This window comes from Thunnus albacares, chromosome 9, assembly GCF_914725855.1.
Source record: "Thunnus albacares chromosome 9, fThuAlb1.1, whole genome shotgun sequence".
NCBI lineage: Eukaryota > Metazoa > Chordata > Actinopteri > Scombriformes > Scombridae > Thunnus > Thunnus albacares.
Genome location: NC_058114.1, coordinates 3,457,836 through 3,476,326, shown reverse-complemented (window position 1 = coordinate 3,476,326; position 18,491 = coordinate 3,457,836). Strand labels below are relative to the sequence as shown.

Below are 18,491 nucleotides of genomic sequence, written 5' to 3'. Positions count from 1 at the left end.
TGAACCTGTGTTTAAAAAGAAGCTAAAAAGCAGCTAAAAACCCACCTATTCAGACAGGCATTTGGGTAGTTTGTGGTATTTTATATTTTAATTTGTCTATATTGTTTGCTCTCCTTGTATATTTTATCTGAGTCAAGATGGCTGCCAATGAGTCAAGATGGCTGCCGAGGATATGGGTGGTTTCTTAGGCTCCACTCTTGTCCTTTTTTCCTGCTCGTCCCTGCTACTACTCACTGTTTTGGCCACTGTTTTCAGAACAAGGACAGGCCTATAGCAGAGAGGTAATTTGGACAATAAGCACAGAGATAATGGAAATGTTTGCTCACTGCTGCTTTGCTGTTGTGTTTTGCTGGTGGTTTTGACCACACATCAAGGAATGCAGTCATTCCCCCAAACAAAATGAAACTATTTGAAAATTAACTAAATAATACTGACTGAAATAACGTTTTACAAACCAGTGATTTAGACAACTGCTATAACACTTTGATGAAAAATACTCACAGAACTGATTGAGAAATATACACAAATCTTTAAATGCAAGCAAAGAAGAGTCTCTTTACCCTGGCTGAATAATGATATTGAGGTTAACACAGTTAAGAGGTTTAAAACCTCGCTTTGCAAACTTTGGTTCAGAACACCACATGGTCAGGTGACTTCAGCTATCTTACCATTGTCGTCATCCCCTCCCCACACACACACACACATATATATGTGTATAGGTACACTTAGCTAGATTAATATTGTGTGTTTTGCTCTTTTACCTTTTTGGTAAATAAATGCTTTTGGATATACCTGTTGTCTATTTTGATGTTGCACAAGAATGAGTTTTGCCAACCCCTGTTCGGCAAAGAACTCCAAAATCCTTCAACCTTAACTATCTATTGATACGGTGATTTTTTTATAGTTATTAAGTTAAATATTAATCAAAGTTCTAAATTGAAAGATTAGTACACTTTGAGACTGAGTTGGCGATCTTTTTCCCTGAGTTCAGGGTGGTGCCCAGTTATCATTAATTCTTATTAATAATTTTATTGAGTTTAATAATTAATAATTATCTTTGATGATCATTAATTATTGCTGATAGCCAAACTTGCAGCCAAGGCCCAACAACTGTACAATTCTGAAAAAGCACAAGTTGCTTAGTTATGACAGCTTTATCAAGTTTTCTTTTTTCAAACTGATTTTTAAATGTGTGAATAATCTCTCCCCAGCTGTACTTTGTCCATATGTAACAAAAACAAACACCAATAGAATCACCACAAGGGGATCAGCAAATGGCAACTGCAGGATGGTACAACGCAAAACTTTTTTCGCTCAGTCATCTTTCTCAGTAAGAAGGATACATCTTTGGGATGCCCTACCAACAGAAATAAAAATACAAACTGATCTGAAAACATTCAATGAAAAGGTGAAACACTGGCTGAAACAAAACCAAATCTGCAATCATTAATCTATGATCATGCACATGTGCATGTGTGCATGACTTGTACAAACAGATAGAGGAATAGATACATACAGATAAACATACATGCACACACTGATATAGACTATGCATGTACGTACACAGACACATACACCTATAAATATTATGCACAGAAATACATCATTGCCATGAATTAGGGAACATACACATGTGCACACATGTGCAACACATGTAAATTGATTGTTATGTGATATAAATACTGTTGTTATTGAGAATTTAATTAATGTATTTTTGGTAACGATATGTTATGACTATTTTTAAGTAGAAAAGACTGACCAGTCACAAATTAGCCTTGGCTAGAAAATCCTATATGCAATACATCTGTTTCATGTTACTTTAACCTGTTACAATATGTTTTTGCATCTACCCTGACAAATAAAATAATAAATAAATCTGGTGTCTGTGTTTTTATTGATTTTGATTGTATTTGATTTGATTTTCTTTGACTGCAAAGCACTTTGTGACTGGTGTCTGTGAAAGGTGCTATATAAATAAACTTTGCCGGCTCGCTCGCTTGCTATTAATTTACTTTCAAAGCAGCAAAATTAATGAATTTTCTTGCTGTACACAGCTGCAATACACAGTTCAACAAGCCATCAACTCCTCGTCTTTTTCACTTGCAGTAATGTCTAGATGAATACTGATAACAGCTACACCCCAGTGCAGAAATGAGACGACGTGATACACGTCAGAAGTTGAGTTAAATAGAATCAAATGTAACTATAATATTATCAAATAACAATCATAAATGATTATAATGAAAACATCAATTCCTTCCAGGCATCAAAATGAACCTCAGCCTTGAGCATCATATCAATAAAATTTCAGAATTATGTTAATGAAATCACCCAGTCAAAATTCAACACATCCAGTTTGTCAACAGAAAAAAGGAAAACTTATAAAAATGTGTTGAATTTGTTGTGAAATGTCTCTAAGATAATCGTTCCTCTCTGCTTCTAAACCCACTTATACCTCCACCACTGACGTCTCAACCTCTTCACTGTTCTTTCACAGCCTAAGGACACAGCTTCACTTCTCTACATGATGACAATATAATATCAGTGTTTCTGGTCAAACACAACTTACTATGCAAAATGTGTTATAAAAAGTAACACTGTCGGTTCACACCCCACACCCCACAAGAGGTTTAAAACCGAGCTTTGCAAACTTCAGCTATCTTACCATTGCCACCATTGACAACATAATATCAGTGTTTCTGGTCAAACACAACTTACTATGCAAAACGTGTTATAAAAAGTAACACTGCAAGTTCCCACCCTGCATGCTTTTGTGGCATGTTGACACTGGCAAAAGATGAAGTTATTGTAGTAACAGCAAGTTGGATCACTCACAACTTAAGTTTACAGTTTCAGCACTCAGAAGTATATCTCAAACTTACATGTCCACAGGTATTGTGAGTCCACGCACAAAATGTACCATGAAGAGTGATGTTCATATGAGCAGTTGTTACACTATGTTTAAAGTGGCAGTAGGAAATCATGTGAAATCAATCATCTTCATCAAACTACACTTAAGATCTTTCACTGATCTTAACTCTCTGCTCCACCACTTCCTGAACTGTCATTGAGGTTTGTTTCTTGTGAGCACACAGTAATAATGGAAAGTAATCGATACAGATGAACATATTAACATTTTAATCAGCTCAGATCCTCTTTCATCTGGATTTTGCTGTCTGGACTGTGGGACAACGATGTTACAACAAAACTATAAAAGTGAAATTTTTAAAAGAGGAAATTACACTCTTGATCTTATCAGTGTTGCCATAGCAGCTGATGTCTGTTAACCAACAGAGTGATCTTACACACTGCTCCTAGGATCAGAAACTGCATTAGTATGAAGTGACCAGTCAGTAACTGCTTGTAATTATTAACTATACATTTATCCATATTACGTTGCTATGGAAACAGCTTGGGGTCAAGTTTACTGGCTGTCAGCTGCTGTCAGCACTGACAACAAGATGTGCTTTGAGATGTCTGAGTAACCTGATCATCAGACTGAAATGCTGTTTTATTATTCAAATGTTGACATACACATCATTTGGGTTTTTTGTTTATTTGCACAATATTGAAATAGAAAAATAGAAAATGTCAAAAACATGATAAGAGGTTAAAACAAAAGGAAATATTCATAGAATCACAAGAGATGTGCAGGCAGAGCCAATAAAGCTCCCTTAGAATAGAATCAAATCTCATCAGGAGCAAAATATATAAATAAAATCAACATTCATGCGCTCACCTGTGCAAACCAGAATCTATAATATTGTTAAAAATAGAAAGATACTAAAAGTTAATTCTGAGGAAGAACATGTGGGGTTAAGTTTACAAAATTACTAAGAATTGAATTCCAGGTATTAGGACTCCTATTAAAAAATGTAAATCGGCTACAAATACGAGCCGAACTCGAAGAGATCCAAGTCTTTTTATTGTTAGATAGTTTCTCTGCCTGGAATAAAATGTTGTTTTAATTCAAAATTTTAGCTAAAACAGCTTTGTTCTTTGAAAAATGGTCAGTGTAAAGAAAAGTAGAAACAGCCTAAACATCCCAAATTTTCCAAATGTTTTCCACATCTGTTGGTACAATGTTGGTACAACAATTGTTCAGTTGAAGTGCAGTAAATGTTTCCTCTTTATTATCGGTTCTTTGTCTTGCAGGTTAGCCAGAAATTCCTCTACTTCTCCACACATTCGGTTTCTGTTTCTTTCTCTAATCTTCTTCAGAGTTCTGATGCTGTTCTCACAATAGGGAGATTGTTGTGGTATCGCTGCTGCTATCATGTGATATTCTATTGACTTGTAGCTCTCCTTTTGAATGAAGTGTAAATATTTTGCATAGAAGTTGTAAAGTATCTGTCTGTCTGCAGGTTCCAGATCATTTCCTAGTTGTTCCTGGTAAATCTGCTCAGCTTCAGCCTGGCTATGGTTTGATTTTGTGTATATGTTTGCAAGAAATATTTTTATTTTAAGTGAAGAATGAGGCTAAAGAGAGGTCACCTCTTTCACTGAGACTGATTGTTCTGTCTATCATGCTTTTCTGCAGGGGATTGTCCTTGTGCGAAAAAATCGAAAACTTAGAAACTTAGTGCCTGACTGCCCAATTTAAGGATTCACAATTTGTCAAGCGAGTCTTAAAACAACAGTCAGGAGCCCAAATGAACATTAAACCATTCCTCCTGTTCATACTGACCATTAGAAGATCCCTTCATAATGACCTTACAATGTCAGTAATGGGGGACAAAATCCACAGTCCTCCTTCTGTGCAAAAATGTTTTTAAAAGTTTATCTGAAGCTAATATGAAGCTTCAGCGTCCAAATGAGTCAAATCAAGTAGATATCTTTCAACGTTACAGTCTTTTAAGTGCCAAAGTCCCTCTTTTTGTTACTATACTTCCACCGCAGCTCAACAGGGAAGCACTGTCCGAGGAAACACAAAGAGGGAATTTGATGCTAAAAAGACTGTAAATGTGTCAGATATCCACTTGATCTAACTCAGACTAACTCAGACTGGGAGGAATGATTACAGCAAGAAAAACATGTTTCAATGTTCATTTGAGTTCCTGATTGTTTTTGTGAACTCATCTTAATGTTGGCAGCAGTTTTCCAATGTTGTAGTTTGACATCTATCAGTGTTTTGTGTGCAGTGCTGCAGAACTGTGTGGAGAACATGAATATCTTGTAAATTAACCACCAAAACAAACATACATTAGATTTTGTAGTTTTTATTTAATAATATTAGTAGAGAGTACAAGTTTCTACCCACACAATCAGTTCCACTTTGTGATTATATTCAGGTTATACATCATATTAATCTTTACATTTCTCATCAAATAGTTCTATTTTTCACTACAACGAAGCTTACAGCAAAGCAAATTTCATATAAAGTGCATTATGTTCTCATATAAACTTCAAAAATAGTGTTAAGAAAAAAAACAAAATCAACACCAGTTATATAGAAACACCATGGTTATATATGAGTCCAAGAACATCTGATTGAAACCTGACCATTAAAGTTCATAACATGATTATGGTAATGACATTTTAAAAGACTATCTCAGTGCTTTTAAATGATTCCGTTTGCAGGCTTCAATATTGGTTTACTCTACAAGGCTCCACATCGGCAACTGATAAAGATCTTTGCAGTCACTGCCCAATCGAGGGGTAGCAACCGTGCAGCATCCTCCCTCTATAAAGCCCTAGCGCACTCGCTGTGTGTCTCCCTTTGGAACACTGCAACAAACAACTAGGGCCAGCTGGGCTTGTCATTAGAGGGCTGCGCATGTACTCATACAACTGGAGTTACATCCAAGTAACTACTATTTCTATGTCATACGTGCTCTGCCCTCTAATAGTAATGGGTGGAACCGATTCTTTTCACAGTATTGGTTCCTTCAAGTTGATACATGTAAATTTATCAAACCTTTCAAGTTATGATACTTTTTGCAAAATATGCTGTCAGTTTCTCCGTGACACTCAGTTATAGTACAGGCACATTCAACAGCTAGTGCTGCCTGCCCCACAAAATTTCCCTTCAGTGCATTACCAGTCATCATGTTTAAGTTTACATTAATAAAGATACAATATTAATTTAAATGCATTGATTCAGCATCCCCCTTGTATTTAGGTAGGCTATATAAGCTCACTACGATGTTACAGAAATATGATTTGACACTGACCAACCATCTGTCGTGTTTTTGAGGGGCAGGTAGCAGACCTCCTAGTTCGAGAGAGCAGCAGTTTGTTCAGTCTTGTTCAATTTAACCTGCCGTCTGTCTCGACTCAAGTCCAATTAAATCACTTCTCGTTCACTCGTACATCCTAGTTCGAGAGAATGGTTCATTTGATCTTGTTCAGTGAGTCTAGCTGCCAGGCTGTCTCGACTCAAGGCACTCACTGATGTTCTTGTTCGAGACAATGATTCCCGCTCATTCATTGGTGCTCACTCATGTTTTGAGCAACTGAACCACCGTAGCAGGCAGACAGACAGTGTGAGCAGTACCCTACGATAAAAGTGAGTGGGTGATGGGTGGTATGAGTGGGAAAAGTCCAGGATTTATGAGCACTGGGTACGTTCGACAGGCTGACCGGACATACCGGTCATTAAAAAGATTTGTTCAAAAAAATTTGTTCGTTCATTTCTGCCCATCACTACCCTCCAATGGGCTTCTCTATTGGTTAACACCTGAGGCGAAGGCTGTCAGGGATGAGATATACTCCCAGCTGGGCCTGAACCGATACTAGTCCGAACCCAGCCACAACCAAGAAACATCAGCAGTCCAGTGGTCGAGCACTGCCTGTCTGAGGGCGGAGCACTGTGCGGCAAAAGCCAGCAACAAGCCTGATGTACCAACACCACCAAAGTGCCAACCCAGCAACCTGCTACCATGGGCTGGGACAGAGGTATTTGCAGTAAGCAGCATATGTGCGGTGCTGCTAGCTTGCATACACCTGACTGGTCTGCCAATGAGACATGCAAAGTCTATTGGCGGCTGACGAAGAGGAAACTTTCACTTTATTGGGCTGTGGGCTGGTTTGCCTTGAACACTGCCCGGTTGATGTAGTATTTTGTTTGCCATCTTTTCCCTGACCCGCAATACGTCGGGCTGGCCTGCACATGGTTCTCATCTCCGACGTCACATGTAGTCAAGGAAGTAGCTGTGCTGTAATGGTGGTGGTTAATAGTGGGTTCTGGAGGGGTTAGTGGCTCAACCTTGAGCCACTTATTCACTGGGGTGACATGAGGGGGAACCAGAGGGTGGGCAATATGCTTCTGTAACAATGGTTACGGTTATGGGGGAGTGTCAAATCTATGCCAGGAGAGGCTGGATACAGGCTGTTTAAAATGGTCTGGGACCAAATCAGATAGGAGAGACTCGTTCATAATGCTGAGAGGCAAAGGGGCAATGACTCCAACAACCTCTCTGAATAATTTGGAAGGAAGAATTTTAAATATAGTTGATGAATAAGTTGACAGATTAATACTGGACACAACATCGACCAAATCCCTAAGAGACATGGAGGCAAACTCCTTTAACAGCGTGGGAGAGGCCTCAGGGGAAGGTTGAGGTGAGGCAGCAGGAGTAACTGATGCTTTGATGTTTTCTGTCTTTTCATCAAAATACAAGACCAAACCCTGACAGGGGCTATTGGGTCAAGAGCTGTCAAACACATGGCATTCAATTGATTAACTATATCATTTCCATTGTTACACCGTGTAATACAACCACGAGTACTGAATGAAGCAGCAAAATCTGCAGCAAAATTGTCATTAAAACACATGACTGTGCATAGAGCATTGAACAGCAGCATGGCAGTCAATATCAAATAAAACTATGTTATGATCTGAAAAGAAATCCTTCAAGAAAAGGGAGAACATGCCTCTACTCAATAGAAACTTACAGCAAAAGAAACTTACAGCAAAAGAAACTTACAGTAAAAGAAACTTACAGCAAAAGAAACTTACAGTAAAAGAAACTTACAGCAAAAGAAACTTGCAGCAGGTTTCTACAACAAAAGTAAAGGTATGCAGTAGAACTTGATCTGTTGCATTCCTACAGCTTTTGCGTCACACCTCTATAATTGCTTTCTGCATCACTATGAACATATAAAAACCTGAGCTCAACATCAAATTATTCACAGCGAAACAGAAGTTGGACAACAGCTACTGATTTTATGTCAGTGAACCCAAACGCTGCTTCAGACTAATATTTAGAGAAATACTGAGTCGAGGAAACTGCAGGATAATGAGGTGAGTAGCTGCCTCTGAATTTCATATAATAGCATGAACAAACATTATTATTATTATTATTAATAATATTTATTTATTTATTTATTTATTTATTTATTTTTATTAATATTATAGTATAACCAATTGTTTTCTGTAAATTTTATCCCATGCTTCTTTTTTGCCTGAAAACAATCAAAGATGAGTGTAAAAAGTGAACTAAAAGTTTTAATAAAACTGTCCTCAGTTGTTGCTAAAGCTCTGCTTTCTTCAGTTCTTCCCTCATTTCCAACTCTTTCCTCCCTGCTTTATCTCTTCTGATATTTCTTTACTCATCCATTTACTTCATCTTTCTCTCCCTATAAACTAATTTTCTTCCTCTAGTTCATCCCTCCTGTCTTCCTTGTTAACTTCCATGTCTCGCTTCATTTCTTTCCTTCCTCCCTGCCTGTTTCAGCTCACTTTTTGATTTCTTAACCTCATTCCCTTTTGCTTTTTCCTCCTGCCTTCCTTTCCTTTCTGTCCACTCAATGCTCCTTAGTCCGTTTCTTCTATCCCTCCCTCCACATGAGATGAACACTGGTTACCCAAACATATCAAGCTTCAGAGCATATTATATTAACATGTTTTAATATTAGTTATTTTTATTCTCCATCAGTGCTGCTCAGAGTCAATCAACACTGGAGTCCAAACTGAAGGCCCTGCAGTGTCACTTCACCTGGGACATCGACCTGAGCAGGTCCAAACTTTTCCGATTTAGTGACAAGCTGGAGGACATTGGCACCGAGGAGGGAAATAGCTGGCTGGGTCACATTTACAACCTGCAGGGGTACATTCACTACCAGCTGGGCTTCACTGCAGACGCCTGGCGTTTCTTCAGCAGGGCCACAGAGGCCTTCCGCCGGTTGAGAAACACCATCTCAGATGAAGGTCCCTGGTTGGTGGTGAACTACGGGAACCTGGCTTGGCTGCACCACCACCTGGGAGAGCAAGCAGAGTGTCAGACTTACCTGTCAAAGGTCGACGCCCTGCTGAAAGAATACCCATCTCCATCCCAGGACGAGCTCCATCCAGAGATCTACGCTGAAAAAGCCTGGACCCTGATGAAGTTCGGCAAAGACAAAAAGCCGCTGGTTGCAGATTACTTCCAGAGAGCCATCAGGATGCAGCCGGACATGGTGGAGTGGAACACCAGCCGTATCATAGCGTTAGTGAGTGTTCTTAAGTATCGCAAAATACCAATGAAGGAAGGCATCCTGGAGGAAATAAGAATGGCCAAGGAACAGGATCCAGAGAACTTGTACCTTGCTGTTCTTGACCTTGAGCAACGTGCTATGAAAGGAGAAACAATTGAAGACGAAGCACGTGAGTTATCCAGAAAGGTTTTGAGAAATCCTGTCAGCAGCTACAGTGGGATCAAAGCGTTATTATGGGTTTACAATAAATATGTATCTGTTGATGAGGCTATTGCTCTGGCAGAGGAGGCTCTGGAAAAACATCCAGATGAACGTTACCTGAAGACATGTGCTGCACTCTGCTACGAATGGAGGATCGTTTTTCACAGCAACAGTCACCCAAAGCAAAGTACAATAGACAGAGCAATCAGTCTACATAGAGAAGTGATTTCTCTTTACCCTTATTCAAGACTTCTGAAGAAAATATCCCTGGCAAATATATACGCAAAGTCAAATCACAGCCTGGCTGAAGCTGAGCAGATTTACCAGGAACTGCTAGAAATGGATCTGGAACCTGCAGACAAACAGATGCTTTACAACTACTACGCAAAACACTTAAACTTTGATCGACGAGATTACAACAGGTCGATAGAATATCACATGAAGGCAGCAGAGATACCGCAACATGGCTTCTTACGAAAGAACAGCATCCGAGTTCTGGAGAGGATTAAAGAAAGAAACAGAAGCCCAATGTGTAGAGAAATAGAGGAGTTCCTGGCCAAGCTGGAAGACTAGAAAATCCCAACTCTTGTAGAAACTGTAGGTACTCCATTACCTAAAAAATCTGTACCTATCCATGATTCTGATTATATACACATCAGAAAAACTTGCAGAAAAGATTTGTGGAGGTTACATAAACAAATACTTCAAATAATTTTACAGATACTTATGAGACAAATGTCAATAGTTTACATACGTCTTGTGAATAAACGTATTGTCTTGTTAGTGATGAAGCTAGATCATTAGCTGAAAGAGTTTTTTCCTGTCTTCAATAATACTTTTATTGAATGAAATGATGAGGATAAAATAACACGGAGAAGTAAACACCTGAGTACGGAGAAAATAGAAAGTTTAGAAACATGTCATGTATAATTAATTCATTGTTGGTTTCAAAGTTGTAGCGGGTTTATTTTTACACTATAGTATAACTAATGGGAGACAAAAGCTGCTGGAAAGAAGAAAAAAAATATGTGAAAAACTATAAATTTGCACTGAAAATGGTCAGCAGTAATAATGTATATCTGGTTACATTACTGATAGATTTTGATCAGATGTTGTATTTTAACATCTGGACTCATATAGAACCATTGCATCACTATATTCCTAGGTTGCTGTTGTTTTTTTCTTATATAAGAACACAATGCGCTTCACATGACATTTGCTTTGCTGTAAGCTTTGTAGTAGTGAAACAGAAAAGTGATTGTGATTAATATGTTTTATAACCTGAATATAATCACAAAGTGTAACTGATTGTGTGGTTAAAAACTTGTACAATATACAAATACTATTAAGTAAACACTATAAAATCTGGTTCATCAAATATGGTTCACATACGTCTTGTGAATAAACTATGTGAACTTACTGTCCCACTAGCGACCAAGCAAGCTAGCTCATTAACTTGGAGAGTCTTTTCCTGTCTTCAATAATATTTTGTATTGAATGAAATGATGGGAACAAAATAACACAGAGAAATAAACACCTGAATACAGAGAAAATAGAAAAAAGTTTAGAAACATGTCATGTATGATTAATTCGTTGATGGTTTCAAAGTTGTAGCAGGTTTATTTTTACACTGTAGCATAACTAATGGAGGACGAAGGTTGCTGGAAAGAAGAAAAAACACATTAAACTATCTGAAAAACTATAAATTTGCACTGGAACATGGTCAACAGTAATAACGTATATCTGATTATATTACTGATGCTGATCAGATGTTGTATTGTAACACCTGGCCTCATATATAACCATGATGCTTACTATATTCCTGGTTTGTTGATATTTTTTTCCAAGCACTGTATTTGAAGTTTATATAAGAAAAAATATGTTCTTCATTGAATTTGCTTTGCTGTAAGCTTTGTAATAGTAAGAAGTTAAACCATCTAATAGGAAATGTAATGATTCATTTGATGTATAACCTGAATATAATCACAAAGTGGAACTGATTGTGTGGATAGAAACTTGTACATAATACTAATACTATTAAATAAAAACTATAAAATCGAATGTTTGTTTTCATGGTTAATTTACAAGAGATTCATGTTCTCTACACAATTTTGCAGCACTGCACACAAAACACTGATAGACGTCAAACTACAACTTTGGAAAACTGCTGCCAACATTAAAGGACGAGTTTACAGGTTAAGATATAGGGTGTAAAATCCTCTCCATCTGTGTAAATATGTATTTAAAAGTTTATCTGAAGCTAATATGAAGCTTCAGCATCCAAAGGAGTCAAATCAAGTAGATATCTTTCAACGTTACAGTCTTTTTAGTGCCAAGTCCCTCTTTCTGTTACTATACTTCCACCGCAACTCAACAGGGAAACACTGTCCGAGGAAACACAAAGAGGGAATTTGATGCTAAAAAGACTGTAAATGTGTCAGACATCCACTTGTAATGACTAACTGCTGACTGCTGAAGCCTCATATAAGCTTCACATCAACTTAAATTAAGTGACTGTATGTATAAAGTGACCAAACCAGTACTTTTACTTATATACTTTAAGTACATTTTGCTGCTAGTACTTTTTGCATGCAGGACTTTTACTTGTAATAAAGTATTTTTACATTGTTGTATTGGTACTTTTACTTAAGTAAAAGATCTAAATATGTCTTCCATCACTGGTGCATTTACACACATAGCAGCATATCTTCATTCATTATTTATTTACCTCCTGACACACCAACCAGATGGTTCAGGATCTATCAGTATTGAATGTTCTGTGTGGTCACCTGTTATACACAGATTCCAAGTTTATACAGTGAAATTATTAGTAATAAAGCTGTCTGGCAGGATGAATCTTGAGCTCCATCACAGTTGTCAGGACATTTTTTATTTTTAAGTATCTAAAAGTCCAAACTCTGTTTCCTCTGCAGAGTTTCCTCTGACTTGTCAAGTTCATAATTACAGTTTTCAGTTTTGCTGCTTAAAAGCAAAGTCTCACAATATTTCCTGTATTGACATTACCGTGTCCATGGAAGCCTTTACTGACCTAATCATTAAAGTAAATCATTAATCAAATATCATTTTATTGAATAATAATTAACAGTGGTTGTTGCCTCATTGGGCAGATGGGTGTATCATTACACACAGCCAGAAATGTCAGTATTATTACCAACAAAGATGAAGCTCTGGATGACCTTGGCTTAACCTCAGATCTTTTCAAATCCTAGAAACGATCCTGATCCAATATTTGTTTTTGTGGACTTTTTCCTTCGTATTACAGCTAGACTTCATACTGAGCTACAGTAACAGTTCAACCAATAGCAGTGGCAGAGAGTTGTGGTTCACCTGCAAAATGTCACAGAAAGAGAAACAGAAATATGTTGTTTGTTTTGTTGTATTGCTCCTATTGTAGATACACTGGTCCAATGCAATAATGGCCACGCATCATACAGGTGTCTTTTGAAGATTTCTCTCTTTGATCAGTAGACACTATGAAAACTACAAGAAAATAAAAGACATAAAAAGTTTAAAATATACGTCTCTCAGTCATTCATAGAGAACATGAATATCTTGTAAATGAACCACCAAAACAAACATATTAGATTTTATATTGTTTATTTAATAGTATTAGTATAGTGTACAAGTGACATACAAGTTTCTACCAACACAATCAGTTCCACTTTGTGATTATATTCAGGTTATACATCATATTAATCTTTACATTTCTCATCAGACAGTTTTATTTTTCACTACCACAAAGCTTACAGCAAAGCATATTTCGTGCAAAGTGCATTATGTTCTTATTTAAACTTCAAAAACAGTGCTAAGAAAAAAACAAAATCAACACACCAGTTATATAGAAAACACCAAGGTTATATATGAATCCAAAAACATATCGTGCCTTCACTTTCTTCTAGATATAGGATTTTCTAGACTTCCAGTTTGGCCAGTAACTCCTCTATTTCTCCACACATTCGGCTCCTGTTTTTTTCTTTAATCTTCTCCAGAACTTTGATGCTGTACTCTCGATAGTAAGATTGGTGCGGTATCTCTGCTGCCTTCATGTGATATTCTATCGACCTGTTGTAATCTCGTCGATCAAAGTTTAAATGTTTTGCGTAGTAGTTGTAAATCATCTGTTTCTCTACAGGGCCCAGATCCATTTCTAGCAGTTCCTGGTAAATCTTCTCAGCTTCATACTGGCTGTGATTTGACTTTGCGTATATATTTGCGAGGGATATTTTCTTCAGAAGTGACGGATGATTGTAAAGAGAAATCATTTCTTTATGGAGACTGATTCCTCTATCTATCATGCTTTGCTTTAGGTGACTGTCGTTGTGAAAAACGATCCTCCATCTGTAGCAGAGTGCAGCACACTTCTTCAGGTAACGTTCATCTGGATGTTTTTCCAGAGCCTCCTCTGCCAGAGCAACAGCTTCATCAACAGATACATGTTTTCTGTAAACCCTTAATAATGCTTTCATACCACTGTAGCTGCTCACAGGATTTTTCAAAACCTTTCTGGCTAACTCACGTGCTTCATCTTCAATTTTTTCTCCTTTCCTACCACGCTGATCAAGGTCGTGAGCAGCAAGGTACAAGTTCTCTGGATCCTGTTCCTTGGCCATTCTCAATTTCTCCAGGACGTCGTCCTCCACTGGTGTGTCGTCGAACTTATAAGCCTTCACTAATGCTAAGACACAGCTGGTGTTCCACTCCACCATGTCTGGTTGCATCCTGATGGCTCTCTGGAAGTAATCTGCAGCCAGAAGGTATTGGTCTTTGTCAAACTTCATCAGGGTCCAGGCTTTTTCAGCGTAGATCTCTGGATGGAGCTCGTCCTGGGATGGAGATGGATATTCTTTCAGCAGGGCGTCGACCTTTGACAGGTAAGTCTGACACTCTGCTTGTTCTCCCAGGTGGTGGTGCAGCCAAGCCAGGTTCCCGTAGTTCACCAACAACCACGGACCTTCATTTGAGATGGTGTTTCTTGACCGGCGGAAGGCCTCTGTGGCCTTGCTGAAGAAACACCGGGCGTCTTCAGTGGAGCTCTGCTGGTACTGAATGCTCAGCTGGTAGTGAATGTACCCCTGCAGGTTGTAAATGTGACCCAGCCAGCTGTTTCCCTCCTCGGTGCCGATGTCCTCCAGCTTGCCTCTGAGATATAAAAGTCTGGACCTGCTGGAGTCGATGTCCCAGGTGAAGTGGCATTGCAGGGCCTTCAGTTTGGCCTCCATTGTTGACTGACTCTGAGCAGCACTGATGGAGAATAAAAACAACACACATTAAAATAGATCTAAATATAATATTCGTTAACCAGTGTTCATCTCATGTTATTCATCTCATGTTATCAGAAAGGCTAAACAGTTCAGAATAGGTTGATTTATGGTCATTTGCACGAATGCACCATCTGCTGGCACACTGATTAATACCCCTCATTGGCAACAGAGAGGTATCAGGCTTGATGAGTGGAGTGTGGCTGCATTAGACCAAACAAATCCAGGTGGTCGTGTGCATTTTTGACATACTGTAAGTAGTTTTCTGTTTGTTATTCTTTGCAGTGTTTATCTGCCATGTATACAGAATATCATTGTACTAAGTATGGCGTTATGTAAATACAGTAATTATCATGCCACATGGTAGATTCCTCTTGTGCATTAACATTATCTTTACATAGTAGATGTTTAATTCATATTGCTATTTACTGTTCTTAGGATGACAGAAGGGTACAATTTCTTTGTTTAGTTAATGATAGGTATGGTATTTTAATTAACTGAGTGTTACTAATTGAGTGTCATGTCATCAGTGATCAGCTGCCATGTCCAGCTAAAGGCCACCAGGTGTCACTGTTGGTTTCCTCAGCAAGATTACCCTGAGAGAAAGTAGTACTGAAACTGAGGTTTTAGGTCATTGTAGTCAGGTTTTGGTGGATAAAATTATTGAAATGTTTATTTGATACTTATTCTACGATGCTGATATTACTTTCATCTCCATAGCCATAGCTGTGGTATTTTGCTGTTAATATTTGGATAAGTTGCCAGTCATTACTAGGCAAGGCAAGTTTATTTGTATAGCATTACATAAAGCATAAAAGGCACTACTCACTAATTAATTTTCATATCGCTTCTCCTTTATTAGTTTGTGTTGAAGCACACCCAACCATCAATAAAGAAGACAAACTCATCAGAGTCTCCAGTCTTGTGTCCTGACCGACACTCAGTGGCGAGCGTCAAACATCCATCAGCTTGCAACTGAACTTTGAGATCCCTTATCTGCACATGTGCAGGGAGGGAAGAAATGGAGCACAAAGGAGCATTGAGTGGACAGGAAGGTAATAAGGAAGGAGTGAATGAGGGGAGGAATGGATGGCGAAATAAGTTTTAGAGTAGAGACAGCAATAAAAAAGCATGAAGGAAACTACAAAGGGAAAGAAATAAAGAAGGAATAAAGGTAGGAAAGTTAAGGTAAAAAAGGAAGAAAAGGAATTGAAGAGGGAAACAATGGAGGACAAAAGAAGGAAGCAACAAGCAAAGGAACAATAAATAGATGATGATGGAAGCAAGCGATGAGCAAATAAGAATTTGAAAGAAAAAGAAATGAAGGCAGGGAGGACATAAGGAAACGACAAAAGCATATGAAGTTAAGAAAAGGAGAAGTGAACTGAAAGACAAGAAAGATGAAATAAAGAAACAAAGACAGGAGACAGAATGAGGGATGGATGGATGAAAGCAGAACTGTAGCTACTGAAGAAGAACTTAAGACATTATTACACTTAAATGCTCCTGGAGGGTTTTAATGGCTGATTCCGATACTTTTTACAATTTTTTTTTAACATTTTTAGGCAAAAACGGGAAAAAATTGGGATAAATTTGACAGAAAATAACTGATAAGTTATAATAACAATAAGCAAAAGAATGATAATTATATTAAATAGACAGAAAATAACATTTTATAGACTTATGAGAAATGTCTTTGGGTGTGGTGGATTTACATCAGGTGATTCGTGATCTCATCCTTGTTGAAAGGTAATATGGAAAAAGCAAGAATCATAAAATATAGTAAAAGGGAGGAAACTGAAGGCAAAAGAAGGAACAGCAGAAATGGAACAAGAAAAATAAAATAAGAGAGAACTCAGCAGCACTGACTGATAATAAAAACATCATCATTAACTGGCAAGACCCATAATGTTAATATTTTGGGCTCTGATACCCTAAAATAAGACATTGTTATACATTTTGAAGTGCAGAAGCAGCTACTCACCTCATTATTCTGCTGTTTCCTTCACTCAGTATTTCTCTAAATATTAGTCTGAAGCAGCTTTTGGGTCCGCTGACATAAAGTCAGTAGCTGTTGTCCAACTTCTGCTTTGCTGTGAATGCTCTGATGTTGAGCATGAAATTTATAACGGTGCAGAAAGGACTTTGGACTTTTAGAGGTGGGACGAAGCGAACAGACGGCTGTTCACTGCAGCGAATTAAAAACTTGAAGAAAGTCTGCTTCGTCAACGTACAGAGAGACGAGAGAAAACATGGAGTCTTATGAGAAAAACTGTGAGAAAACAATAGAAAAAACTCGAGCCCTTAGAGAGTTTTAAGGTCAGCAAATTCGCACGAATTAAATTCGCTTCTCGCTCATTCGAAGGAATCTTAACTTTCGTTTCCCAGCAACAGAAATTTATTGCCTGACTGCCCAATTAAAAGATTCACAATCTGTCACGTGAGTCTTAAAACAAGGAGCCCAAATGAACATTGAAACATGTTTTTCTTGCTGTAATCATTCCTCCTGTTTATAATGACCATTAGAAGATCCCTTCATAATGCACTTACAATGGAAGTGATGGGGGACAAAATCCACAGTCCTCCTTCTGTGCAAAAATGTATTTAAAAGTTTATCTGAAGCTAATATGAAGCTTCAGCATCCAAAGGAGTCAAATCAAATAGATATCTTTCAACGTTACAGTCTTTTTAGTGCCAAAGTTCCTCTTTTTGTTACTATACTTCCACCGCAGCTCAACAGGGAAACACTGTCTGAGGAAACACAAAGAGGGAACTTGATGCTAAAAAGACTGTAAATGTGTCAGATATCCACTTGATATGACTAACTCAGACTGGGGGGAATGATTACAGCAAGAAAAACATGTTTCAATGTTCATTTGGGTTCCTGATTGTTTCTGTGAACTCATCTCAGTGTTTGACGTTTATCAGTGTTTTGTGTGCAGTGCTGCAGAACTGTGTGGAGAACATGAATTTCTTGTAAATTAACCATGAAAACAAACATACATTAGATTTTATAGTTTTTATTTAATAGTATTGGTAGAGAGTACAATTTTCTACCCACATAATCAGTTCCACTTTGTGATTATATTCAGGTTATACATCATATTAATCTTTACATTTCTTATCAGACAGTTTTATTTTTCACTTCTACAAAGTTTACAGCAAAGCAAATTTCATATAAAGAGCATTACGTTCTTATATAAACTTCAAAACCAGTGCTAAGAAAAAAACTAAATCAACACACCAGTTATATAGAAAACACCATGGTTATATATGAGTCCACAAACATCGGATTAAAACCTGACCATTAAAGTTCATAACATGATTATGGTAATGACATTTTAAAAGACCATCTCAGTGCTTTTAAATGATTCAGTTTGTTTCCTACAAATCACATAAACACTATTACTGCTGAGCATCTTTTCAGAGTGAATTTATAGGCTTTTAATTGTTCTTCTTCCTTCCAGCAGTCTTTGTCTTTCATTAACTTCACTATAATGTTGATATATATGTACTGTTTGTAAAGTTCAGTTTTATAACCCCGTCTTCATCCCATTTACACACACGCGCGGCTGTCGCTGCCGTCTTCACCAT

General features: G+C 37.7%; 2 protein-coding genes across 2 annotated transcripts; one reads left to right on the top strand and one right to left on the bottom strand.

Annotated features, from left to right (window-relative positions):
* The first annotated feature begins 8,240 nt into the window (after positions 1-8,240).
* On the top strand, positions 8,241-10,191 carry LOC122989026 (interferon-induced protein with tetratricopeptide repeats 1B-like). Its single transcript, XM_044361702.1, has 2 exons — positions 8,241-8,245; positions 8,880-10,191. Exons 1-2 carry the CDS (start codon positions 8,241-8,243, stop codon positions 10,189-10,191), a joined length of 1,317 nt encoding a protein of 438 aa, XP_044217637.1.
* A 2,975-nt stretch (positions 10,192-13,166) lies between these two features.
* LOC122988674 (interferon-induced protein with tetratricopeptide repeats 1B-like) lies at positions 13,167-17,347 on the bottom strand. Its single transcript, XM_044361174.1, has 2 exons — positions 16,882-17,347; positions 13,167-14,880 (listed from the first exon to the last, which is right to left on the bottom strand). The coding sequence occupies exons 1-2, from the start codon at positions 16,884-16,886 to the stop codon at positions 13,551-13,553; spliced, it is 1,335 nt and encodes a 444-aa protein (XP_044217109.1). The 5' UTR covers positions 16,887-17,347; the 3' UTR covers positions 13,167-13,550.
* Between the last annotated feature and the right edge of the window lie 1,144 nt (positions 17,348-18,491).